This window comes from Mauremys mutica, chromosome 3, assembly GCF_020497125.1.
Source record: "Mauremys mutica isolate MM-2020 ecotype Southern chromosome 3, ASM2049712v1, whole genome shotgun sequence".
In the NCBI taxonomy this organism is placed as follows: Eukaryota; Metazoa; Chordata; order Testudines; family Geoemydidae; genus Mauremys; species Mauremys mutica.
Window position 1 is genome coordinate 11789635 of NC_059074.1, and position 26272 is coordinate 11815906.

A 26272-nucleotide genomic window follows, 5' to 3' on the forward strand; every position below is an offset into this window, starting at 1 on the left:
AACCCAGATCCAAAGCCCAGTGAATCCATTGGGTTTTGGATCAGGCTTTAGCTAGACCCTAAACATATACAGCTGTATGAACCAAAGGCAACAACTCACATTGCATTAGGAAGTGACAGGGAAGCCAGTGCAGTGTGGAGCACTTAATGTGCCTCTACCATCTGCCCTACCAAGTAGGCTCATTGAACTCTGCACCCTCTACAGCAGGGGTTCTCAAACTGGGGGTTGGGACCCCTCAGGGGGTCATGAGGTGATTACATGGGCTGTCAGCCTCCACCCCAAACCCCGTTTTGTCTCTATCGTTTATAATGGTGTTAAATATATAAAAAAATGTTTTTATTTTAAAAGGGGGGGATCGCACTCAGAGCGTTGCTATGTGAAAGGGGGTCACCTGTAAAAATGTTTGAGAGCCACTGTGCTACCGCTTCTGAGTGTTCTTCAGAGATATCTCCTTGTAGGACCTGTCACAGCAATGCAGCCTGGAGGTCAAAAGAATCTGAATAGCTGTGGCTTGATCTGCAATTGAGAAACATGGTCCCAGTGGTCACGCTGTCCCACAGATGGAGAAAAGCACAACTGGCCCCTGAACCACCAGGGACTCCTGGAACAAAGAAGGCTCCAAAAGTGACACACACTGTTCTATTAATCATTCATATTTAGTACAGAGCAGAAACACTGGTAAGAGGAACTGATGCATTAGAAATTCAAATCTTCGTGATTTAAAGTGCAACCGAACCTGAACCAGCCTGACACCTCCAGCCAGACATTGTGACCAGCAGCCAGTCACTTGTCCCTTTAGGCCGACGCAGGTGAAAACCAAATCAAAAGGGCGTTTGAAATGCTGGGGTTAGAAAGAAGCAATGGAGAAATACCTCTGGGGCGGGGGTGGTGGGGTCAGGTGATCATTTTCAGTTAGTTGTATGGGCCCTCATTGCCTTTGTAGGGACACTAGCCATTGTCCAGAGACAGTGGGGTTGACCCATGGGGGTGCAGCACGTTGCTGATCTGAGGAGGGGAGAGGGCAGTTGAGTTCAGGCCGTTGGACCAGCGGCGGGATCAAGACCAGCACGGGGTCTCTGCAGGATGCAGCGCAGAGAGGGGGGCTCTCCAGGGCATGCACAAGGTGGTGGGTGACCAAGCGGGACAGGCTGGCGGTGCCAGGCACAGGGACCGTCACAGCTGGCAGCAGCTGGGCTGCTGAGGGCTGGTTCTGGGGGATCAAAGCAGTTTGTCTACAGACGCTGGAACTGGGGGTGTCTGGCAAGGCATGGGGGTGGGGCTGTGTCGGGCAGGGGCAGGACACGCTGCCCCGGGGTGGGTTTTGCTCGGGCTGTCGGAGGCCCCCTCCCTGCAAGGCCACCGCACAGCAACCTCCCTATCTCCGAAATGAGCCGCGGCCCCTTTAAGAAACCCGGCGCCTGTTCCTCTTCTGTTCCCCTCGCGAGCGACGGGTGGGCGGTACCTTTCCCTCCAGCCAATCAGAGGAATCCGACGTCCGTCACACCAGCCCCGGAGCCGGATTATTGGCCAGCGTCCTTCTGGTGCGAGAAGGGGGCGACCAATGAGCGCCCCGTCCGCCCACAGAGCCACGCGCGCCGCACGCTGATAGGCCGGTGTCAGCGGGCGTGGGCGGGGTCGCGTCTCCTCTCTTCTCTCCGCGCCGCGGAAGATGCTCTGGCAGGGGAGCCGCGGAGGGGCAGGTTGCTGGGCAGAGCGGGCGGGGGGCGCTCTCGAGTGCGCGCGGCTGCCCATGGAGCGCGTGGGGCGGTGGCTGGGCCGCTCCCGGGAGATCTACAACCTGCTGCGGTTCAAGATGGGCGGCGGCGCGGGGGTGATGCCCCCGCTGGACCAGGTGAGCAGAGCGGGCGGGCTGGGCCCGGGGACTGGCCCGAGAAATCCGCCGGTTCTGGTCCGGGTAGTTCCGCCCAGCGCATCTCCCCAGCGGCGCTGCCCATACGGGCTGCGTGGGACGTGACCCAGATCCCTGCCGGGCCACCTAATAACCCACCTGGGCCCCGAGTTTATAATCGCCGCCCTGCAAGCAGACCCGCGCACCTGCCCAGTGCCCCACGGATTTCAATGGGGCCCTCTGTGGGCGCAGGGTGCTTGCCTGTAGGGCTCGTGATACGCCGGGGGCTGTAACCCAAAGGGTTAAAATCCAATCCTGCGCATGATTATCAGACCTCTGGTTAATCACAAATCGGGATTAACTGACGATCAGTCGTGTCCCTTGGAAAGCAGCCTGTTCGGTGCATTTATCCCAAGCGCTGATCTTCTGCAAGGCATTTTGGAAAATCAGAATTGTGCTGCTTGTGGCACACACACACAGTACCTCATTGATGTCAATAGCCATCTACTCTTTCTGCAAGAGGGGGGACCTTAGTATGTCAGTCAAATAGAGAGAAACAGGCACTGTTTCCTAGTTAACCCCCCTTCTGGCCAAAACCCTGTTGTTTTTTACAGTATGCACCCTCCCATATTCTGAAAGCTTGGTCCTGTTTCTTCTTTATTTCCATAGTAGTACAAAAGATGGAAAAGGCCAGCGTTCAACAGTTCTTCACTATCCCTGTAATTCTTTCTCATCTAGGATGATCTGTGTTCAGTGCTCTTGGAGGAAAAACACTAAGGCACCTGCTGGCGTGCCTGTAGGAAGATCAGTTCAATCTTGTTGACATATACGGCAGTGCTAAATAAATCACCAATGGTGCTCATCTCTTGAGACCTCTCTTGTTTTTCACATATGTGAACATGCTATTGGCTCATTGTAGGGTTGGTCATGAATTCTGGATTATTGTACTGAAGTATTTTCTTTAGGCTAAGAGGGGGACATAGAATTTACTAGGAATTTGCTAATAATTATAGTATCAGAGGGGTAGCCGTGTTAGTCTGGGTCTGTAAAAACAGCAAAGAGTCTTGCGGCACCTTATAGACTAACAGATGTTTTGGAGCATGAGCTTTCGTGGGTGAATACCCACTTCGTCGGATGCATGTCATCCGATGAAGTGGGTATTCACCCACGAAAGCTCATGCTCCAAAACATCTGTTAGTCTATAAGGTGCCGCAAGACTCTTTGCTGCTAATAAGTATAATCACTTGGCATGTATGGGGTGGCAAGGTAGCTTTCCCAACGTTGACAGTGTTCCTTTAACCCATTGAGCGCTATAGATGTTTGGTGCATCCATCTAGGCCTGGTGTGGTGTACCAAATGCTATCTACTATCCACTCTGAGGCTTCACTGAGTAGGGCCCTTGTTGCTTGATGTTGTTTCTTGGCCAGTAAAAATCTATAGCATATTACCAACTAAAGGGAATGGATCTTGACACCTGACTGTTGGCCAGGACAAGGCTCTGAACTGAAGCCTGTGGCACACAGCCTTCATTAAGGCCATAGTGTAGAACTCAGGATCAGTGAAGGAAAATGGGTGGAGAGACATGAAGTTCATCAATTCATCTTTCAGTCAGTAGTTTCACATAAGCCATGAATAACTGTCAGAGGGTAACAGCTACTGAAGTCCAATCCTGCTCCTATTAAAATCAGTGGCAAAACTCCATTAACTTCAGTGGGAACAGGGTTAGGGCCTTAAAAACAACAAGGAGTCCGGTGACACCTTAAAGACTAACAGATTTATTTGGGCATAAGCTTTTGTGGGTAAAAAAAAACCACTTTTTCAGATGCAAGGTTAGGCCTTGGTCACTACTGACCAGAATTGAACCCTGGTCCTAAAGAATACAGAATTTAGTGCTTTATTAATCCCATAGTCAGTTACCCTTGAAACTAGTTTTACTTAAGATCCTGATAATGCACATCACCCTCTACGGATGCAGGCATCTGCCTGGGCAGAGTGACTTGCAGAACCAGAGGAGCTTAAGACATTGATTGTGGAAACCTGAAACTCATTGGTGTGGGTGTGATCAGTGTGAGTCAATGGGGCTGGATGCAGGTAGACCTCTGTGCCTGTGGCCAGCTGTGCCGACTTCAGTGGGGTTCCACCTTTGCTGATTGGCTAACAGGATCTAAACCTTATTTTGTGTTCCCAAACTGGTGACTGTTAGCGGTTACTCTTCAGAAGTGTGATACATCATAAGTGCTCATTTTAATTGTCCAGTTATCTTCACATTTATACCACTTTCTATGAGAAATTAAGCTGAGGTGAGTCCCTCACCTTGGGGAAGATATCTTAAATGTTCCCACTCTTTCCAAACAAGCCTCAAGTCTTCCTCCAGTTAAACCTAGGGGAGATAAAATAGGGAATGGCCTGTCTAAATTATGTGGGGACACAGAGAATTCAGTATATAAAGGTCTGCATTTGGTCTGAAAGCTTTTGTACTGTAAAATTCTTTACTGGTTAAGTACTGGTACCATTATCCTAAAACATCATGAATCCGTCTGAAAATATTTTACTATGACTATTTGTATTGCCATAGCTTCTAGGATGCCCCAGTCACGGAGCTGGGCCCCATTGTGCTAGGTGGTGTACAGACACAAGACAAAACACTGGTCCCTACTTGCAATCTCAGTAATTTTACCTACTTTTGTTATGAATGACCAAGATTACAGTAACAGATTAGAGGAAAAAGATTATTCTGTTTTTTGTTCCACTCTCTTAGTTTTACTCTTTGCACAGGACAACACTTGTGTAGTCAGTTTCAGCATTTCCCCTTAGCAGGTGGCCTCCCAAAGATTAGGGTACCGAAAAATGTGGGGAAAGGAATGAAAATGTGATTGTGAAACTATAAATGAGCAGACCCCAGGAAAGTCTAGTACTTGAAATTAACTTTAACTTAAAAAAAATCAGCTAGATTTCAAGGTGACTGCGTTCCTTTGTGAGCTATTTATGCTTCTATTTCATGAAGCCTTTAATTGCAGTAGAGCACAGAGAAGGTGCTTTTGCATTTAACATCTGGGTTGAGGCTGCTGGATATTATGAAGGGACATGGGGGGAGCTAGTTTATAGGATTAACAGAGGAGCCGCTGGAAACCCGTTTTTGTTTAAATGCTGAGGGTGGGGGGGTGTCAGCAAGTACCTAGGGCAGTCTGGTACCTAGTGCCTGAGCCCTTGTCTCTTAAGGGGAGTTCTCCCCGGTGTTGTGGGGGCCCGGGGCTCTCCAGGGCACACAGGGTTAACGAGAAGGAGGGGGGCTCCCAGCTGAGGAGAGAGGGGGGCAGGGGGCGGGTCTCTCCTGGTAAATACAGGAGAGGTGCGCTAGGGCGCGCCGGAGGGTCTCTCCAAGTCCGGGAGCGGCTTGGTCTCTGCAGGGCGCTCGGAACTAACGGGGGGCGTCTCGGTCTCCCCGGGGCGCGCGGAGTTAAACGTGGGGGAGGGAGTCTCGGTCTCCCCGGGGCGCGCGGGGTTAACGGGGCGGGGGGGGAGGGAGTCTCGGTCTCCCCGGGGCGCGCGGGGTTAATAGGCGGCGGGGCGGGGCGGGGCGGGGGGGGAAGAGTCTCGGTCTCCCCGGGGCGCGCGGGGTTAACGGGGCGGGGGGGGGGAGTCTCGGTCTCCCCGGGGCGCGCGGGGTTAAAACGCCGCGGGGCGGGGCGGGGGGGGGAAGAGTCTCGGTCTCCCCGGGGCGCGCGGGGTTAACGGGGCGGGGGGGGAGGGAGTCTCGGTCTCCCCGGGGCGCGCGGGGTTAACGGGGCGGGGGGGGGAGGGCGTCTCGGTCTCCCCGGGGCGCGCGGGGTTAACGGGGCGGGGCGGGGGGGAGTCGCGGGCTCCCCGGGGCGCGCGGGGTCAATCGGCCGCGGGGCGGAGGGGGAAGAGACTCGGTCTCCCCGGGGCGCGCGGGGTTAACGGGGCGGGGGGGGAGGGAGTCTCGGTCTCCCCGGGGCGCGCGGGGTTAACGGGGCGGGGCGGGGGGGAGTCTCGGTCTCCCCGGGGCGCGCGGGGTTAACGGGGCGGTTCCCCCCACGCGGGGGCGGGGCGGAGGGCGCGGTTCCCGGACCGCCCGGGGGCGGGTTTGCCGGCCGCAGCCTGCGTGGCCTAGCGAGCCCCGCGCCCCTGGTTCCGCTTGGCCCCGCCCCGGCCCCATGGCCGCCAGCACCAAGGCCGTGGCGCTCTTCAAGCGGACCCTGGCGCTGTCCCCCCCGCGCGGCCCCGGCCAGCGCTGCTCGTCCTCGCCGCTGCCGCTGCCGGGGGGCCGGCGCCGCGGGGGCAGCCGCCTCCTGCTCCAGGGCGCCCCGCCGGGGGCCTGCCCGGCCTCGCCCCGCTTCCAGCAGCCCGTGTCCCCTCTGCTCTGCCCGCAGGACGCGCTCAGCGACGGCCTCCAGACCTGCTACCGGTACCTGAACCAGACCAGCCGGAGCTTCGCCGCCGTCATCCAGGCCCTGGACGGGGAGCTGCGGTGAGTGAGCGAGTGCCCGCCGCCGCCGCGGGGTTAATTAGCCCCCCCTGGCCCCGCAGCCGGAGCCCGCCCCGGACTGGCCGGGACAGGAGCGGGTTAACTGGGAGCCAGCCCTGCACGGGGGATGGGTCACTGGTGCAACGTGCTGGCCAGGCAGCAAGTGTGAAAAATCGGGACAAGGGGGGTGGGAGGTAATTGGCACCTGTGTAAGAAAAAGCTCCAAATATTGGGACTGTCCCTATAAAATCGGGACATCTGGTCACCCTATGGCCAGGCCTAAACTGCATGAGCATCTAGCTCGCTGGCCAGGAGAGGGTTATCCCAGGAGCAGGCGCCCTGGCTGCTTTGGCCAGGAGAGGGTTAAACATCAGCCTGTAGCTAGCCCATGTGTTACTGGCCATATGCAAGGTACGTGCTTGTTCTCACAGTCTGCTGGTAGCAGGGGGTTGTCTGAGTGAGAGCTATAGCTGAGCTTACTTTTACCAGAGTGCTTGTTACCCATCGTGATTCAGGGTCTGGATTTTGAGATGGTCATTGGGGATGAGGCCTAGCGGTGGAGTTAGATTCTTAGTTCCAGGTGGGTTGGGGTCTGTGTCTCGGTCATGCATTTGTATTCAGCACCTTCCATGCAAATGACTCACCGCAGCTGTTTGAAAATGTACTAATTTAGTGTAAAAATTCCCTGCGTTTCTCTAGTGCATTTCACATAATGGTCATGGAGCACTTTACAAATATCAATATAACATCCTATGTAAGAGACACTGCAAGTGTTATTGGTGACACAGTATATGTTTATGTCGACAGTCAGGCCTTGTCTATGATCTTGAGCACAGATTAGTTTATTATTTGTATTACCGTACCACCTAGGAGCCCTAGTCATGGACCACGACCCCATGATCTAGGTGTTGTACAAACATTGAAGAAAAAGATTGTCCCTGCCCCAAAGAGTTTACAGTCACTTTAAGTGTAGGACAAGAAACAATAGATGGACACCTGTATAAACATAAGCCCTGTCTGTATCCATGTATTTTAATATATAGCATTCATTTAATTGGATTCCCCAAACAACGTACGAAGTACACTAGTAAAATGTACCCATTACATTCAATACTTCTCATCCAAGGTTCTGCCTTGGTACGTCTATGTCCCTCATCCCTGTACTCACTAACTAAGCACTGTACAGTGCCCCTGTGAGGCAAGGCTGTACTGCTACTGTTTTACAGAGGTGGCATAGAGAGATTAAGTGACTTGCTCAAGGTCATGCCAGAAGGCTGTGGTGAAGCCGGGACCTGAACCCAGCTTTCAGGAGTCCTAGTGCAGTGCCTTGACCAAAAGGTCATCCCTTTCTCCCCCTCAGTATACTCTGTAAACATTAACTACTGTAGAGATTGGTTAATCTCTTCTGGATGGTTTAAAAAAAATAGCACTTTGAAACTTGCCATTTATGCCCATAACTGGTGTCTGTGACTGCATTTCCTGGTCTTATCTAGATCACAGGCTCTCTGGGCATAGTGTGTTTGTAAAGGGCCCAGTACAATTGGGCCCCAATTTTGAATCAAGTTTCTGGATGCTACCATAATACAAATAATTATAAAGCTTTGCAACACCTGCTTAAGTAATGGATACAGAGGGATTGCTGCTCCTGCCACTGTAATATAGCCAACTCTGGAGTGGATCAAGGCAGCTCTATAAAATTGCACTGTAACACTGTTTAACAGTTTAGGGTAGAAAGGATGGAGTTCAAAATAGAACTACTTAACTTTCAATATGGCTACAACAGCACGGGGAACACCTTAATTCTTGTCGAAAGTGTCATGGGACTTTAATGAACCAAAGCGGTGAGGGCCTCAGTTTTAGGGTTCTTTCATTAGAGACTTGTTATGTACTTACATGTTATGTAATTCTTAATAGCTATCTCTACTCAGTTTATAGTAACATTTGAAATGATGAAACTCCTCATACTGCAGAGTAAAAGTCATTTACGGTGCAGAGAAATAATTTAGGACAAATGCTTAGAGAACTTCTGTTCCCCCTCATATTTGATTAGCTATAGATACATGTCAAGTATCAGAGGGGTAGCCGTGTTAGTCTGGTTCTGTAGAAGCAGCAAAGAATCCTGTGGCACCTTATAGACTAACCGACATTTTGCAGCATGAGCTTTCGTGGGTGAATACCCACTTCTTCGGATGCAAGTGAATACCCGCTTCTTCTTGCATCCGAAGAAGTGGGTATTCACCCACGAAAGCTCATGTTGCAAAACGTCTGTTAGTGTATAGATACATGTGTATAGCACAGATACATACTTTGTATAAGGTAAGAATTGCACTATAAACAAACAATATAAAAAATTAAAGTATTGAATCCTTAACATACGCACAAGCCTATCATGCTGACCAATGTTGTCTCACGATTATTATTTTTTTTATTCACCCTCTTCTGTCTGTCTGTATCCATCTTGTCTTTTGTCTTCTCGTTAGATTTTAGACTCTTTGGGGCAGGGCCAGTCTTTTTGTTCTGTCTGTACAGCATGTAGCCCCAGGGGTCCTGGTCCTTGACTGGGGTCCATAGGTGCTGTGTAGTATTGGTACTATAGCCACTAATAATAATAAGCCTGGGAATTCACAATTAAGCTTTGTGCGCTGGGATGTGTTTGGTTGTGGTTTTTTTTTTAACTTTAGCCAGTAGCTATTTGTCTCAGGAGTTTTTGAACAGTGGGCAAGTGTTCATGTTCCTTGTGGTGCAGTATAGACACCCATCTTGGGTGTGTCAAGAGCAGAGATCCAGTTTTATCTCTGACTGCCCTCAATTACTGTCATTAGAAACTAGCACGTAACAGTGTTGGAAAGCTTTGCTTGGAGTTTTTGCAAGGTGAGTTATAGTAGCCCAGAGCTAAAGCACCACTTAAATAAATATTGCCTCTTTAAATTGATAACAAGCTTTGTAAACATATTTTTAGCATTCCTTAATGTACAACCCCAGCTCCCAATACTCCTTCTGGGAATAAAAGGTGATATGAGAGATTATGTAAAAATGAAGTGTGATAAGAACAGGCCTGAAAAATTAAAAAAAAAAAAAAAAAAGCATCCTGTGGATGTTATTCCCAAACAAAAGCCAAACTTTCAACCTTTTTTTAGATGTGTTCCATGAGAATTTGGCTGACATCCCCTAATAATTATAATTAAGCCTGTCACGGCTGTCATGAAAGTCTTGTGTTCTGTGACTTTCTGGGATCGCTGAGACTTCTGCAGCGACCAGTGTGGCTGGCCCGGCGGCTGCCTGAGCAGTTCGGGCAGCCCCTGGGCCAGCCGCACCAACTGCACTCCTCGTCCCCCCCCCCCCCCCCATCCCCCAGCAGCAGCAACAGGAGTTTGGATGTGGGAGGGGGCGTTGGGCGGGAGGGGGCGAGGGCTCTGGGCTGTGCTAACTTTGGGGGGGCTCCCTGGAAGCGGCAACATGTCCCTCCCTCGGCTCCTAGGCGGAGGCGCGACTAGGTGGTCTGCGTGCTACCTCTGCCTGCAGGCACCGCCCCCGCAGCTCCCATTGGCCATGGTTCCCAGCCAATGGGAACTGCGGAGCGGGCACTTGGAGTGGGGGCAGCACGTGGAACTCATCTGGGCACACCTCCACCTAGGGGCCACAGGAACATGCCGGCTGCTTCTGGGAGCCATGTGGGAGCTGGTTAGGGAGTCTGCCAGCCCCACCAGCTCCCCCTCCCCTAGCACCAGGGGGTCCCAAGCTACGTGCTGCCTCCTGCCTCCATCCCCCCTCAGAGCACCCGTGGTGCCCCCAGGCTGCCCCCTCCTTCCTCCGCCCAGCACCCACGGTGGCCCCTTCTGCACCCCCCCCCCCAAGCACCTGCTGCATCCCTGGGCCATTCCCCCCCCCGCAGAGCATCCGTGGTATCCCCGGGCCACCCCCTGCCCCAGAGCACCTAAGTTTTAGACAGGGGTATACAGGGGTATATAGTACAAATAATAGGTCATGGGCCATGAGTTTTTGTTTACTGCCTGTGACCTATCCATTACTTTTACTAAAAATACCTGTGACTAAAACATAGCCTTAATTATAATTTAATAAAACAAACCCAAGGTTAAGTGTAGTAGTGAATAGCTAAATGATTCACTCACTTTCCCATTACCATATAATCTTCCATTGCTCATTCTTGTCCTAGCTCATTTATGCTGTTCTTTATTAATTTGCATTTAAACATTTCCAGAGTGTTAGAAACACAGTACCTAATTCGCCTTTGCAATAACTCCTTTGAAATAGTTATTATCCTAATTTTACAGCTAGGGAATTTTTATAATCCTAGGGCTGGAACCTGCATTCCTCACACTCTCAAAACTTCCACTGAAGGCACTAGGATTTATGAGTTTTGAGCATAGGAGAGAGATGATTTCTTGACCAAAACCACACAGCAAGCCAGAGCAGAGACAGGATTCAAATTCAGGAGCTGTATTGCATCATCCATGTTTAGCAGAACTCTTCATAGATTCTAGTGCTTAAAAAGACACCTGGAATATGGCCCCTTGAAAGACTGATCCTGGGGCCAGGATCTAGGCAATTATTCCAGTCTTCTCAGACTTTTTCTGCTTGGGGCCCCCAAATCAGCCATGATTTCTTGCTTTGATACTAATACTTGGTTACTACACAGTGGGAGGAAGGAGAAGCTGCTGCAGCAGAGGGACAGCTGGAAGAGAAGGGAACAGAGATAAGAGTTTTATCCTTCCCCTCACGTAGTCTTATTTCCCCTGGGTCCTAGTGGCCGCTGGGTTTTAGTAACTTTTCTTTTACTGCTATTCTGGCCAAGACTTGTTGCAAATTTGGATCTCTCAGCACAGCAGTGGATTGTGCTGCTCTTGGCACTTTGGATCAGTATTACGTTAGGCTGTTAATGATACAGTACCTTTACTAATAAGTTTTTAAAAACAGCTCTGCTTTCCATCTCCTCCCACCCTGGCAAAAAAAAAACCTTCCCTCCCCTCCCCCCAAACAACAAAACCCGGTTTGAAGGAGAAACTATTCTGGTGTCTAAAGAAACTGTTGCATGTTGTAAGTCACTTAGTTGTGCCCCATAGCGCTAAGATTCAACGTGTAAGCACATAAAACCCACAGGGTAAAAATTCCAGGCACTTTCCTTTGAGATTAGCGCTGAGGTGAATGATAGATTTGCAGTGGAATGCTCAGCCTCAGTCACAGGAAAATACTCTCATGATGTGTGGGTATCCAAGATACTTACATGGCCTCCCTTACTGTAGCATCTGAGCACCTCAACCTTCAGTGTAGTTATCCTTAAAACACCCCTGTGAGGTAGGACAGTGCTGTTATCCCCATGTTATAGTCTCTCTGGGCTTCAGCTCCCTAAGTGACTGTCCCAAGGTCACACAGGAAGCCAGTGGCCGATCAGAAAATTGAACCAAGGTCTCCATGGTCCAGGCTGGCACTCTAGCTACTGGACTGTCCTTCGTTTCTAGCATCTGAATGCCTAGCCCAGGTGTATCGGGGGGCCCAGGAATTTCCAGCATCTGTTGCGGGTCCTTTCTTGATTCTCCGTCTAGGCACGTGTAGTATCTAAATATATTTGAATTGTATCTACAGTGGTTGCCACTAAATTGTTTAAAAAGGTATCGCCATTTTAATGGTAATCACTGGTACTAGCACAGCTACTGCAAAGACAGATTATGGTATGAAATTACATTTTTGCCTCATGATTTTTTTAGTTGTAAATGTCCTTCTGATGGATATGGGCCTGAATCAGAGTCCTGGTTCTGACCTGTTCAAACACTCGGGATGTTCGAAATATTGACATTAATTTTATGGCTTGAGCCCATCTCTGATTTGTATGCAGAACTAGAAATACTTTCCAGGTTGCAGAATTGGAAAGACCTTTGTTTAATTTTCAAATGTCTCTCACAAAAGCTACATGATGATTTTTAATTACTCGCCCGTGTCATAGCGAATCTTGATAAATAGGAAATCCTTCCTTCCTTCCCTCCATAGTAATGCTGTGTGCATATTCTATCTGGTTCTCCGAGCTCTGGACACTGTAGAAGATGATATGACCATCAACTTAGAAACCAAGGTCCCAATGTTGCATGATTTCCACTCCTATCTATATCAGCCGGACTGGAGATACATGGAGAGCAAGGAGAAGGACAAGCAGGTGCTTGAGGACTTCCCAACGGTGAGCTGTTAGATTTCTTGTTTCAATCTATTAATTATAATCTGCTGATTATATAGATAGCTATGTATCAAGATGCAAAGAGGTTTAAAGTAGAATTGCTAGACTGGATCAGACCCAAGGTCCACCTGGTCTGGTAACATGACTTCAATAGTGGCCAGTACCAGATGCTATATTTGGCACTGGTGCGACCACTCCTGGTATACTTTGTCCAGTTCTGGTGCCTACAATTCAAGAAGGATGTTGATAAATTGGAGAGGGTGCAGAGAAGAGCCATGAGAATGATTAAAGGATTGGAAAACATATTTTATAGTAATAGATTGAGCTTCTTGAGTCTATATCCATCTTAACAAAGAGAATGCTAAGGGGTAATTTGATTACAGCCTGTAAGTACCTGCCCGGGGAATAAAACTTTGTTAATGGGCTTGTCAACCTAACAGGCAGCAGTATAACAAAATCCAATGCCTGGAAGTCCAACCTAGACAAAGTCAGACTAGAAATAAGGTGTAAATTTTTAATAATGAGGTTAATTGGAACCAACTTAACCAAAGGTTGTGGTGGATTCTCCATCACTGTCAATTCTTAAATCTAGGTTGGATGTTTTTCTAAAAGATCTGCTCTAGTTCAAACAGGAAGTAGTTCAGGGAAGTCCTATGGCCAATGTTATGCAGGTCAGACTAAATGATCACAATGGCCCTTTTGGCATTATAATCTGTGAATCTGTTTCAGAGGAATGTGCAGGAACGTTGCATTAAGTAAATGTGGGATAATCTGTGCCCAGGAGGCAACCCAACATGATCTTTAACAGCTAGATTCAAGTCTCAAAGCCAAAGACTTAATATCCCAGTCTCAAAATTTTTATCGTTAATAACAGCAGACTGGGGAACTTGTAATCGAATTTCCATTACCGGTCTTATTGGCAGAGCTCAAAACGTGGAAAACTGTCTGTATAACGGAGGATATTTCATGAGCAGATTTATCATTGTGTATGATACACTGTGGTGCTCTCCTGATCAGTACTGATAGAAATGGCTTTTGCCATCTATGCCAAAACCCAGCTGGTTCTTCACTCTGGTTGTACATTGGAGATGACTGAGGATGCGGTCATTGGTGGCGGCTGCTGATGTGTCCCTGGGTTTGCTGTTTGACTATATTGCCCAATAGATGAATAAGGGATGTGGAAAACCAACTCATTTGTAACTCTAAACTGACCCAGAATTTCCGGCACTTCTCAGGTTTGACACTGAGGGCTGTATTTTAAAGAACAGAGGCCTAAGATCTTATGCATTCATCCACTTGGATTTGTGTGTGTTTCATTGCAGTTCTGTGCCCCACTAGGTGTTCAGAGGGCTACTCACTTGCGTATGAGACTGCATGCACAATTGGGAAAACTGAATGTTGATCAACTTTGCATGTATGCAAATGAGGCGCCGCTCTCAGAAAACTTGGCGCTAACTATTCTATATTCCCTCGGGTTTTGAAAAAGCAGATCAGCTTCACACAGCAAAATGGCAGACTTGCAAACTCTTGTTTTCCATGTCAGAAGAGTTCAGGTGTGTCATGGGATTGATAGGCCCTGCCCCCTGGAGAAAAGGGGGATGATGGCAGGAGGTCAGAGAGCAAGCTGCTCAGTTAACGGAGGGAGTAACATGGGTGGTGGCTTTGGAGAATCTGTTCCTTTCTTATGAGGGGCTTAAGCTAAATAGAATGACCTACCTCATTATCAAAGAGAAGGTTGAGAGGTGACTTGATCACAGTCTGTAAGTACCTGTAGAGAGAGAAGATGCCTGATACTATGGAGGGCATCTAGCAAACAAAGGCATAACAAGACCCAGTGACTAAAAAGGAAAGCTAGACCCATTTAGACTGGAAATAACAGTGAGGGGAAATAACCTTTGGAACAAATTAACCAGGGATGTGGTGGACTCTGTCACTTGAAGTCTCTAGATTGAGACTGGATGTCTTACGATCTTGTTCACCCAAGAGTTACTGGGCTTGATGTGGGATTCCTGAGTGAAATTCTTAGGCCTGTGCTATGCGGGAGGTCAGATGAGATGATCATAGTGGTCCCCCCCAGGCCTCAGAATCGATGAAGGCCCCAATCCTTGCTGAGCCAGCAGTTGAGCCTACTGATAGTTTCAGTCTAAAGCGTGTAAGCACAGAGGGGAAAATGTTAGCCCAAGAATGTTTCACTATGTGGCTGACAGCAAGAGGTCAGACCTACTGTATTAACTATTTAAACACTTAGATCTATTGCAGGAACAGTAGCTGAACATTTTTTTTTTGAGTGAGCATCATGCGGAATACATTAAAAGTAAAGGAACAGGGCAGCAGCTCTTAGAAACTTCATTTATTCCCTATAGTTTAATATTCCATTGTCAGCTTCTACCTCTTGCTTTTTCTTTTTAAGGACGAGTTTATAATTCTGATGCTATGCCTGACCAGCGCATAATAAAACAAAACCTAGGGAAAATGAAATGTAAAAAGCAGTGTCGTATTCAAAGCAAGCGTCATGAAAACTTCAAAGTCAAGAAATGCAAAAACCTGACAGAGTAAATAATTTAGATGCCAGGTCACTTAGGTGCTTTTGAAATTTTCACGCAAGGTTTCTTAATATGAAAGTAATCACAATTTTAAACTGATTTGCAACAGCACACGTTTACACTTCCATTGCATTATATGCTGCTGCGGCATTCAGAGGTGAGATGATGAAAGGGCCGTATAAATAGAGCTGTAGCACAAGTTTCCTGAACCATTTACCAGTAATTTAACAAGAAGTTTTGTGCGTAACGGAAATGTAATTTAATAAACTAACTTTTTTTATTTTTTATTGGGGTCTAGTTAACTCCACCCTCCCTTTTCTTATTTCTGTTGGTATAAAATTCCACTTCTCCCGCTCTGCCACCCAAACACCATCTGGGAATGCGCATGGGAACAAGGCGCATGCTTCATACTGGAGTAGTTGCCCTCTAGATGCAGCATTATTTCAGTGCTCCAGCTGAGAGCTGTGCTGGGATTTGGCGAGCCGCCAGTGCCGGGGACCAGGCTGAGATTCACTCACTGAATGGGGTTGTTCTGTAGTAGATTTTAGGTTAGTAGTCCAAGGAGTGCGCTTAACCCATGGCGTAGTAATTCTCACAAGAACAGGAGCAGTACAGTTTCTGAAAAAAAATCAGTTAATTTACAGGATTTTTAAATATTTTGAATGTTAATTGATCAGTTAAAGGTTGGATTCTACTTCCATTGAAATCATAGAATGGGAGGGAGGTGATGTTTTTAGGTGGGGGAGTTGTTGCTAATTTTATGGTAATTTAAGATTAAGGTTCAGATTTTCATAGGAGCCTGAGAGTAGTGCAGTGCCCAAAGCCCACTGAATTTCAGTGTGACTTGAGCACCTAACTCCCATAAATCCCCTCTGATAATCCCAGCCCAAAGGAATATTTGGGAAGTCCAGTGATTGCTGTGAATGGCCTGAAGGCATCTATGTGAATAGCTGCTTGTCGGAGAATTGCTCCAGTGCTCAGAAATGTTACCACAGTACAAAAGAGTTTATTATGTAGGCTTGGGTTACAAACAACTTGTTAATTTAGCAGATCTGTCCTCGTAAGTGGTATTTACAGGGGGCTGCACTGTTCCGTGAAGTATCTTTGTTTGCTGCATTCATGTAACTGGCCTGCTCTTCTAACACATCGACTCCCATTCAAACTATATTACAATACAACTTTGATACAGAAGGTCTCAAACTGCTGAATAACAATCCCAGATAGTTACGTGGCACTGTTCATTAGTACATCTCACAACACTTTACAAAGGAGGTTAGAATCATTACCCCCATTTTACAGACTGGGAAACAGGCATGGAGGGGGAAGTGACTTGCCCAAGGTCACCCAACAGGCCAGTGGCAGAGTTGGGAATAGAGTCCAGGTTTCCTCAGTCTCAGCTCAGTGTTCTCAACTGTGGACAGAAAGTTTCTCTGAGCTCCTTTAATCTCTCAATTTATTTATTTTAAAAAGACTGCTATGAGGCTGTCTATAACTGCCCACAAAGGGAGAAGAGGTCTGATGCTGGAGTGCTCTTTAATGTAGCAAAGGAATAAAATGAAATGGCCGGAAGTGGATGTCACCAAAGTCCAAACTGGAAATAAGATGCACATTGTTAACAATGAGGATAGATTGCCCAGTGATGTAGTGATTCTCCGTCATTTGGAGCCTTTAAATCAAGACTGGGTGCTCTAAAACAGGCGTCCTAGTTCAAGCACTAATGGTTGGGCTGACAGCAGGAATCACTGGTTGCAACTGGCCTGTGTTGTGCAGGACGCTGGCCTAGAGGATCATAATGGTCCCTTCTGGCCTTTAAACTGTGAAATATTGCACATGCTGACATTTGGGAGCCCACAGAGAACAGAGCTGCAATAAAACACTGGAAATCATTCTACGAGCTGTTCACGTGGTGGGACTCTTTCATAAAGTTACACTTGGTGTATAGAGTTTGTTTTGTAGCTCCTTCATGCACCAGCTCCCAAGTGATGCTGTCCAAGGCTGTACTGCCTTCAAGAAATGACAAGCTGTATCTGAGTTGTGGCCAGAGATCATAGGAATTTTTGTTTCTGCACATGCTGAATTTGTGTTTACTGCTGAGGGGCTTGAATCTGTTCCCATTGAAGCCAGTGGGGAATTTTGTCAGCCCCTTCAGTGGAGCAGGATTAGACCCCAGTAGCCTGTAACGTTTTCCACCCACCCCGCTTCCTGGTCTATTGACAAATGCCACTTTCAGCACAATGTGTATTTCTTTGTGGTTTCTGCTGTAGATCTCCTTGGAGTTCAGGAACCTGGCAAAGGTGTATCGAGATGTGATTGCAGATATTTGTCACAAGATGGGAGCTGGAATGGCCGAGTTCCTGGAAAAGAAGGTTGACACCCAGCATGAGTGGGATAAGGTAAGAGAGCATTGAGAGCCCTGCTCTCAAGTACGTAAAAGGTTGTTACAAGGAGGGAGAAAAAATGTTCTTATCCTCTGAGGCTAGGACAAGAAGCAATGGGCTTAAATTGCAGCAAGGGAGGTTTAGGTTGGACATGAGGAAAAACTTCCTGTCAGGGTGGTTAAGCACTGGAATAAATTGCCTAGGGAGATTGTGGAATCTCCATCACCGGAGATTTTTAAGAGCAGGTTAGACAAACACCTGTCAGGAATGGTCAAGATAATACTTAGTCCTGCCATGAGGGGAGAGGACTGGACTAGATGACTTCTCAAGGTCCCTTCCAGTCCTATGAGTCTATGCTCAGGGCAACGCACGTATCCCCTGCTGGAGGCCTGGCATTCTGCACTTGCCGCTCCATCATGATGGTTACAATTGCTTATTGTAATGCTCACCCTGGCCGTACATAGGTATCCAAGATGAGTAAAGGACAAAGTGTTAACTCTGAGTCTTGCTGTTTGGTGGGCAGCTTCCACGTGAACATAAAGATTTGTCTGAGCGATGAGATCCCTGCGTAAATTTCCCAAGGCATTGATTAGCTATTTTTGTCATTGACCTTGTGGATGACAGTGGCTGTGTGCATTATTGATAGGTAAAGCATAGCACAGCTGTAGTGCAGAATTTTAGGTGGTCTGACTTACCCCCTGCCCACTTAACTGCTTGACTAAGAACACAAAGTATTCTCAGGCCCCTGCTTTGGCTGCCAGACTGTTCATTGAAATGCAAGTACACACCATAAAGCCTTGATGCTGGTTTTGAGCAGTTTTCCTGGAACGTGCACTGTATAAAATGGGCCACACAAGGATCTGCTCTCATTTGGGTCTTTCATCTGGGTGATGGAAGCCTGATGCCATTAACAGCGGTGAATGACACGCTTGCTATTTTTCCTGCATGGAGCAATGGTCCGGTGGTAGAAGCCACATCGTAGAAGTATATTTTTGGTATACGGATATTGGCTGTTGAGAACTGGCATGAAGACACATGCCGGAGAGCCTTCGCTCAGTGTCATTCTGTATTCCAAGCCCAGATCCAAATACCACTGACGCCTCCATCAAAATGGGCTTGATATGCAGCAAGTTGAACTGCATGGGAGCTATCTTGGGGAATGTCCCCCGGAAGACACCAACAACCTTAAATAACCTAGGGGAGTAATTTTGATGTAGCCACATGGACCAGGAGAGAGACATTTCACAACTCATTTTGTTCTTTCCAAACCTTGCAGTATTGTCACTATGTTGCTGGGCTAGTGGGGATTGGCCTTTCCCGTCTGTTCTCTGCATCAGAGCTAGAAGACCTTATCGTAGGACAGGACACAGAGCTTGCCAATTCCATGGGCCTCTTTCTTCAGAAAACCAACATCATTCGTGATTATCTGGAGGACCAGCTGGAGGGAAGAGAATTCTGGCCCCGAGAGGTAAGGGAAACCAGCACTTTTCAGATGACAACTTCAGCCTAATATGGTTTATTAGGGAAGTGTTAGAGCTGTGATGCAGACTCCTATTCCTTTCTGATGAGCTCTGGAGATACCGTTACTGCTTTGATACAGAGTTAGGCAGGACTACTTGTCAGGAGACGTATTTCACAGAATTTATCTTTTGGTTCTTATTCAGATATAGAAGGTTTCTAGTTTTTTCAAATGAAGTTGCATAAATCTGTCTGTAGGGAGTTAGGCAAAACTCTTCTGTCAGAGATCTCACAGTGATATAGCTGAAAGCTCAATTGTCAGCATGCCTGTCCCATGGATAAAATCTGTTCAGCAGAGTGTCTGTGACAGTGGAGGTTTCTCCAGACAATCTTGAATGCCGTCGCTCTGCTCCATGCACCAGCCCTGTTTGCAGGATGGGACAGGGTTCCTGTAATCTATGAGGAGTTGGCCAAACTCAGATTGGGAGACCATCTTCATAACATGGGGACTCTGCTGCGCCAGCCCCAATCCAGAAGAGCATTTACACACACATGTAACTCTAAGCACGTGAGTAGTCCCACCGAGGTCAGTGCAGTTACTTGTGCTTTAAAGTGTGTGTAAGTGCCTTTCTGAACCAGAGGCATGGATGCTTAACTTCAGAGCTACTAGCTGGGTCCAATTTTTCTCTTTCCCAGTGTGCCTTATCGAAAGGGAATGGGACTGAATGGAATAGTAGGTCAGAGTGAACTGTGTGTTAAGGATCTTGCTTCTGACTGTAAGCAAGTCTGATTACAAGAATTAGATTCAGTAAAATAAGATCTTTGTATTTGACAGTTTGATACGGGCCCTCTAATGAATATGAATGTCTGAAAAGTGCTGACGGCTGAGTGCTGTTCCTATGTACTGTTGGCGTTCCCAGGTTTGGAGCAGGTACGCCAAGAAGTTGTCGGATCTCGCCAAGCCAGAGAACATTGACGTGGCCGTCCAGTGTATGAATGAACTGATCACAAATGCATTGCACCACATCCCCGATGTCCTCACCTACTTATCTAGACTGAAAAACCAGAGTGTCTTCAACTTCTGCGCTATTCCGCAGGTAGGTTAATGTTTCCAGATGTTTGAACCAGATATTTTCATTCTTTTCCCCCTTCCACCTTCACCCCCTTTGGGGCTGGATGTCTTCTCAGTTCTATACACAGTATTTAATACTAGTCCTCTCTCTCTCTCCAATATTAAATAAATTCAACATGGAGATCACCAGGCATTTTGAGTCGTTGCCTCGTTTTGAGTGAGTGAGTCTTTCCCTGGAGGAATGACTCTACTCTCGGATATATATGCTATTCAATGCTGCTTGTCATTTCTCCCTAGGTGATGGCCATCGCCACTCTAGCGGCCTGTTACAATAACAAACAGGTGTTTAGAGGTCTAGTGAAGATTCGGAAAGGACAAGCTGTCACTTTAATGATGGATGCCACAAACATACAAGCTGTCAAGGCTATAATGTACCAGTATGTGGAAGAGGTAAGTTTGGTGGCTTGCTTTGAAAGACTCGTATTCAAATGTAGCTGTTCCCTCTTTAATCCTCCGTGTTCTGCTGTTAGGGTTAAGCTGGGGTTTCCACTATATCCAGCAGTTTAGCAACTGCCATTTTGCTTAAGCTAAAACTGTTGAAGATTGTCTAGGAACAAGGACATTAGCATGAAAAAGCTTGAAATAATAAAGTCTGGAACATGGCTTCCCTGCCCCCCTTCTCTGGTGCTGTAAATCCTTAGTCTAAAGTGTATTCTCCAGAAGTGTTAGCACTTCCCTGAAAACAGAAGAGTGGCTTTTATAATAAATTCGGAATATAATTATAGCTTTTTGCAGAAGTGAAAACTACTGTTGAGATGACTAACTGCCAGTATTAACCTCTGCCCTCGCTCATAAGTTTCAGATTTTATAGGAATTGTGTAACGTGTATGGGTGTTTAACCGCACATAATGGTTTGCATAGATGTTGCACAGTATTCTACTGAGCAAATATAATGGGGGATTTCTCATTTTCTTTATGCCAGTCTGGTAAGTTCACACATTTCCAGTGCATCATAGAAAATAAAGACCTTTAATTGCTGTGGCTGTCAGTTGCCCTGTCTGTGGGACAAACATTAGTGATCTGATTGATCTGGTTCTAAAACTGTCTTTTCAGGGTGATGCATACCTAATAATATAGGTACCACTGCACTTATTGCAGCGCTCCCATTGGAATCCATGGGAGCTGCATTACCATAGACAATCCAGACAGGGACAGCTGGCCTAAGTTAGACATGTCCCAAGCAAGATGAATAGGCAGAAGATGGTGAAAGGGAAAGGTAGGGGACAGGTTACAAAAATAGGTTAGCTCCCCAGTCTCGCCAAGCCATTGATGTGGCTGTGCAGTGTCTGAATGAACGGATCACAAACGCTGTATGCCATGGCCCTGGTGTCCTCACATACTTATTTAGACTGAAAAACCAAAGTGTCTATTGTACAAGCCAAGCAGCCTTTTCCAGTGCCTGGAGTTACCTTTTGTTGTTCAGCTCAATAGAGAATAGGCTGGAATAAAGCCTTCCGTGGCTTTCCCCTGCTGGATGGAAAGGGAGATGTAGGAAGGGCTGGTACAAGCCTGACAAAATCAGCTGGGTTATTTAATAGCCCCTTCTCTGCTGGGGAATCTCTCTTTAAACAATCCCTTTGTTAGTATTTACATTTGCAGACGTTGGGAGAATCCTGCCTCAGTTACAGTCCAGGGCAAAACACTCTGCCTTCCCAGGGCCCAGATTTCACCCTTTGTCATCCTCCATACGAAGGCTGAAACGGAGAATTCTGTTTAAACAATGTTGATTCTTGGAAGAAGCTGCTTAGGGTGGCGTCACATCCGCCCGGGCAGGGCCAGCTAGGGTTGTGTCTGTGGCTGCTGCTGACAACATTCTGTCATATTTTCCCCACATTGTGTGGATAGGATCTTGTCTGAAAAGTGTCTGACAGAACCACGGTATTCCCTGGCGTGGATTAACAATACTGTTCTCAGAGTTACCTGTCTAATAGACCTTGCTAGCAAGGTGCAAATACTTTTCCAAATCCTTGAGTCAGACAGCTCCTACTGGCTGTACAGATTCCTAGTAGCTCTGGCCTAACCTGACTTAGGACAGGGGTCAGCAACCTTTCAGAAGTGGGGTGCCGAGTCTTCATTTACTCACTCTAACGTAAGGTTTCGTGTGCCAGTGATACATTTTAACATTTTTAGAAGGTCTCTTCCTATAAGTCTATAATATATAACTAAACTATTGTATGTAAAGTAAATAATTTTAAAATGTTTAAGAAGCTTCATTTAAAATTGAATTAAAATGCAGAGCCCCCCGGACCGGTGGCCAGGACCTAGGCAGTGCGAGTGCCACTGAAAATCAGCTCGTGTGCCGCCTTTGGCACCCGTGCCATAGGTTGCCTACCCCTGTCTTAGGACCTAAACGTGTTGTCATCTCTTCATTGAGATTTGGAGCAGCTAGCAAGGGTTTCAAAGCAAAAAAACATTTTAATGTTTGTTTACTTTGATTTATATATAGGGCCTTACCAAATTCATGGTCCATTTTGGTCAATTTCATGGCCAGATGGTTTTTAAATTGGTCAATTTCATGATTTCAGATGTTTACATCTGAAATTTCACAGTGTTGTAACTGTGGGGGTCCTGACCCAAAAAGGGATCATGCGGGGGAGGTTTACAGGATTGCCACTGTGGAGCTTCCTGCAGCTGGATTGGGCTCCCGGGGGTGGGTCCGATCTCCCCCACGCTCCTGGGAGCGCCCCAGCCAGGAGCTCCTAGTCGCAAGTCATGGCCAGTGGTGGATTAACGCACATGGGCCTGTGCCCAGAGCCCTTTGAAAAATGGATGCCCCAAACCCTGTCAAGAGCCACAGGGGGTGGCTGAAGCCCTGAGCACCAGCAGGAATCGTGGGGACTGAAGCCCCAAGCCTTGGTGCCCCAAGCAGGAGCCGTGGGGGCAGGGAAGCCCTGAGCCCAGGCGCCTCAAGCCCCAGCTGGAGCTGTGGGGGACAGAAGCCCCAAGCCCAGATGCCTGGAGCCCCAGCAAGAGTCGCAGGGGGCGGGAAGCCCTGACCCTGAGCATGAGCTGTGGGGGGTGGAAGCCCGGACCCTGGCTCCGGGGCTGTTGCGAGGGTGTATTACCCTAAGGTCTGTGCTGCCTGTGGAGGTGGGTCTGATCATCTCGTCCTCCCCCCGATAATGGCCGTGTTGGAGAAGGACTAGTTCTGTCCTCCCCAGCCTGGCTGGACTAGCAGATTTCAGGGAGATCTGATTTCATGGGGAAAGGCTTATTTCACAGTCCATGACACGTTTTTCATGTGAAATTGGTAGGGCCCTATTTATGTAATAGACCCCTGTATAGGGCTGTAGGTGCCCTAACCGAGAATCCGCAGGATTAATAAACATTAAACAAGTTCTGGCTAATGTGGCTTGAACTCCTTTGCAGACTGACTCCTGGGGGTGTATCCTCTAAACTCAGTTCAGTTAGCACAGTGCTCAGGTCAAATATTCCCTCTTAGCGAGTTTCCCTGCCTAGAGGGAAGTTTAGTGTGGTTCTGATCCCCCTTTGGTTTAAAAACTGGCTGGATTGCTGGTAACGAGTGTTACCCTGTTGGAATATGCATAGCACCTCCTCCACAGAAGCCATATATTGTCAGAGGAATTGTGGGTGTGGTTTTCAGGGTTACTCCCTAACATTGTGTGGGTTTTTCTCTCTCCAGATCTATCGGAAGGTCCCAAACACAGACCCTTCTTCTAACAAGACCCAGCAGATCATCGTCTCAATCCGGACAATGAGTTTGCCCAATGGCGTCGAGGTCTCTCGTAACCATTACTCCCCTATCTACCTCTCGTGCGCCATGCTTCTGGCAGCACTGAGCTGGCAGTATCTGAGTGCGATGTCGAAGGCATCAGAGGAGTATGTACAGGCCAGCGAGAACTGAGGGTTGGTGGAGAGAGCGAAGGTCAGTGGATGGATAAAGTTGGGACAGGTTCTTCTCTCTTCCCTGTTGGATCTGCTGCCCCGTGGGATGCCAGACTGGTGTGGGCCCTTAAAGCTGTGAATGGAATGGCAAGTCTGAAGGTGTCGGTTGGCTCGCAGAATTGTGTGTTGCAGTCACTAGCTAGCAGCTGGATTTGGCTGCTTTCGCTGTTCGGATGAACAGGTTACAAGTAAGACTGGTTGAGACTCACTTTTCCTCTTTGTGGGAGACTTTTTTACCTGAATTCTGGCCAGGAAGTTTTTAAATTGCCTGTCACTTGTGATTTTGACACTTCCCTCCTGTAAAAAGTTGCATGACGTGAGCCTTTGCGTTCTCTCATCTGCCCCGTGTGTGTTCTGACCTCCGTACCTTCATTGCTCAGCAACTGAATGTTTCCAGCAAGTCAGCCATCTTGGAAGCCACCATTCCTTCAATTCACCAGGGCAATGTCTGGCTGTTTTCTGACCCTTTCTCTAAATAGCTGGGGATCTTACAGTACAGAGATGAGTGCGTAAGTTCTGGGCCTCCCCATCCTTGTACTAAAGACTTGTGAAGAGATACTAGCCTTCAATATTAGAGCTATTGTGATAACTTGGGTGTAGCTTTCCGGTCAGATCATTTTGTACAGCTTAAAGAGCTCAGAGGCTGAAAGACGTGTGCTCTGTCTTCTGAAAGCTGAGTCGATGGCAGTACATGCAAAGCTTATTTCTCAGCACAAGTTAAGGTGGGGAATGTGGGGGCAGGCTGGATGGCTCATAGGTGGGTAATGACTGCTAAGTCTGGTAGGATACAGCTGTACTGCTGGTGACGGGAGCCAAGGAGGCAGGTCTGGAGTCAGCAAACCTTCCTGAGGCTGGAGAGAACAAGGGGAATGTTGGAGTCTCTCCCCCTGGTCCGTCTCCTGTATTTGTGCCCCCACCCAGGCTGACCGTATGGCTTAGAGGCATATAGGTATCCTCGTTGGAGTGGCAACTAATTGGCTCTGGAAGGCTGGTGATTGCATACTTGCTTCCTGTGCATTCAGACTTCCTTTAGAAACATGACTCTCTTCACATGCCAGTTTTCTGTGGCTAACGCAGCGTTCCTTTCGCCCATGCCCTCTGGGGTGTGCAGATACAGCTTGCAGGACTGTCAGCAATAAAGATACGCACACACAATGCTGGTTTTGACCCCTGGTGGCTGTGTCCTTCGGGACACTGGCTGTTCAGATGAAGTCATCTACAGGGAATACTGTTACCTGTCCTAGTTGTCGATTGCTTCCAGCTCCTGTAAAGCTCAAAGTGCCTGTGCTGGAGCCAAGAATGGAAATTCTTCAGACTGACACTTATGGGCTGCTTTCAGCTACCCAGAGCTGCTGTAAGTGGAACTCTGCCAGAAGTTGGCCTTGTCCTGCCAATTTCAGCAGGTGGCAGGCTTCACATCTCTGTCTTGAAGAACCTTCATGGAGGAAACCTACGCTTGTCTCTCTGGACTCAAGAAAATCCTCCAACCAGCTCTGAAACAGACTCTTCCTATGATGACTGTAGAAGTAGTAGGGGTGGCACCAGGAAGTCTGTTTAAAAGCAGGTGGGTTGGCTGTGTTCAGAGGGGACGTGTGTCTTCAATATTAACCCTCCCCCTATTTGTCTTTTAGCTAGTACAGCTCAAGTTTTAAAGCGGTGTCTTTGAATAGAGGTAAGTGTGTTTTAAGGAAGACAGACACTTGCTGCAGCTCTGACTCACCCCACCTACTGTTACATTGTGGACTAGTGTGCCATGAGTGACTCCCCTGCTTTTCATTAACATCTAGTGGAGTATGGCCCTGGAGAAGGGGGCTGAGGGGCTATTATCCGTGCTGTTCTGGGAAGCAAGTCTCCCCCCGTTAAACCTTCTGTTCCGCAAAGCAAGCTTGATGTGGCTGCTTTTAAACAGCAGAAGCAGCTGGAGTTGTAGATGTGCACAGATGGATTGTGGGAAAGGTAAGTGAAGTTTAGGAGTTGGGATCTCTACCAGGAGCTGTCTCATGGTTAGGTGTTAGACCAGTCCAGCACTACAATGCTATTACAGGGCAAGCTCTACTCCATGGTGATCTGTGTACATACTTAGTTTAATTCAGTGTTGATGTGAATATTATTGTTTATGCCGAGAGGTCTGGGCTTAAGTTCTCAGCTTCCCTTCTCAACAATAAATAATTTCTTTACCCAGAAGTCCTCAGCTTCCATTATTCAGCTGGCTAATGACACTGTGTAGTGAAATCTTAGTTGACAGGTGGGAAGAAGTTGCTTTACCTGGGAAAGCTTTGCACAATACAATAAGATCAGTCTTCCTGTATGAACACTTCTACACTTAAAGTAAAAGC

At 47.7% G+C, this 26272-nt stretch overlaps 1 protein-coding gene across 2 annotated transcripts; it reads left to right on the forward strand.

Moving 5' to 3' along the window:
- Positions 1-1662: 1662 nt before the first annotated feature.
- On the forward strand, positions 1663-26120 carry LOC123367037 (squalene synthase-like). 2 transcript variants are annotated; one of them, XM_045011032.1, is made up of 8 exons: positions 1663-1852; positions 6241-6338; positions 12339-12522; positions 17327-17455; positions 18717-18908; positions 19819-19995; positions 20268-20420; positions 23674-26120. In XM_045011032.1, the coding sequence occupies exons 1-8, from the start codon at positions 1670-1672 to the stop codon at positions 23893-23895; spliced, it is 1338 nt and encodes a 445-aa protein (XP_044866967.1). In that variant the 5' UTR covers positions 1663-1669; the 3' UTR covers positions 23896-26120. The 2 variants fall into 2 exon arrangements, with proteins under 2 accessions (XP_044866967.1, XP_044866966.1); XM_045011031.1 differs by lacking the exon at positions 1663-1852 and having other exon boundaries at positions 6004-6338.
- The last annotated feature ends 152 nt before the right edge of the window (positions 26121-26272 follow it).

Coding starts and splice junctions, on each gene's coding strand:
- LOC123367037 (XM_045011031.1), top strand. CDS start 6,025: ATGGCCGCCAGCACCAAGGCCGTGGCGCTCTTCAAGCGGACCCTGGCG. Junction 17,456..18,716: donor CCCAGCATGAGTGGGATAAG/GTAAGAGAGCAT, acceptor CAAACCTTGCAG/TATTGTCACTATGTTGCTGG. Junction 19,996..20,267: donor ACTTCTGCGCTATTCCGCAG/GTAGGTTAATGT, acceptor ATTTCTCCCTAG/GTGATGGCCATCGCCACTCT.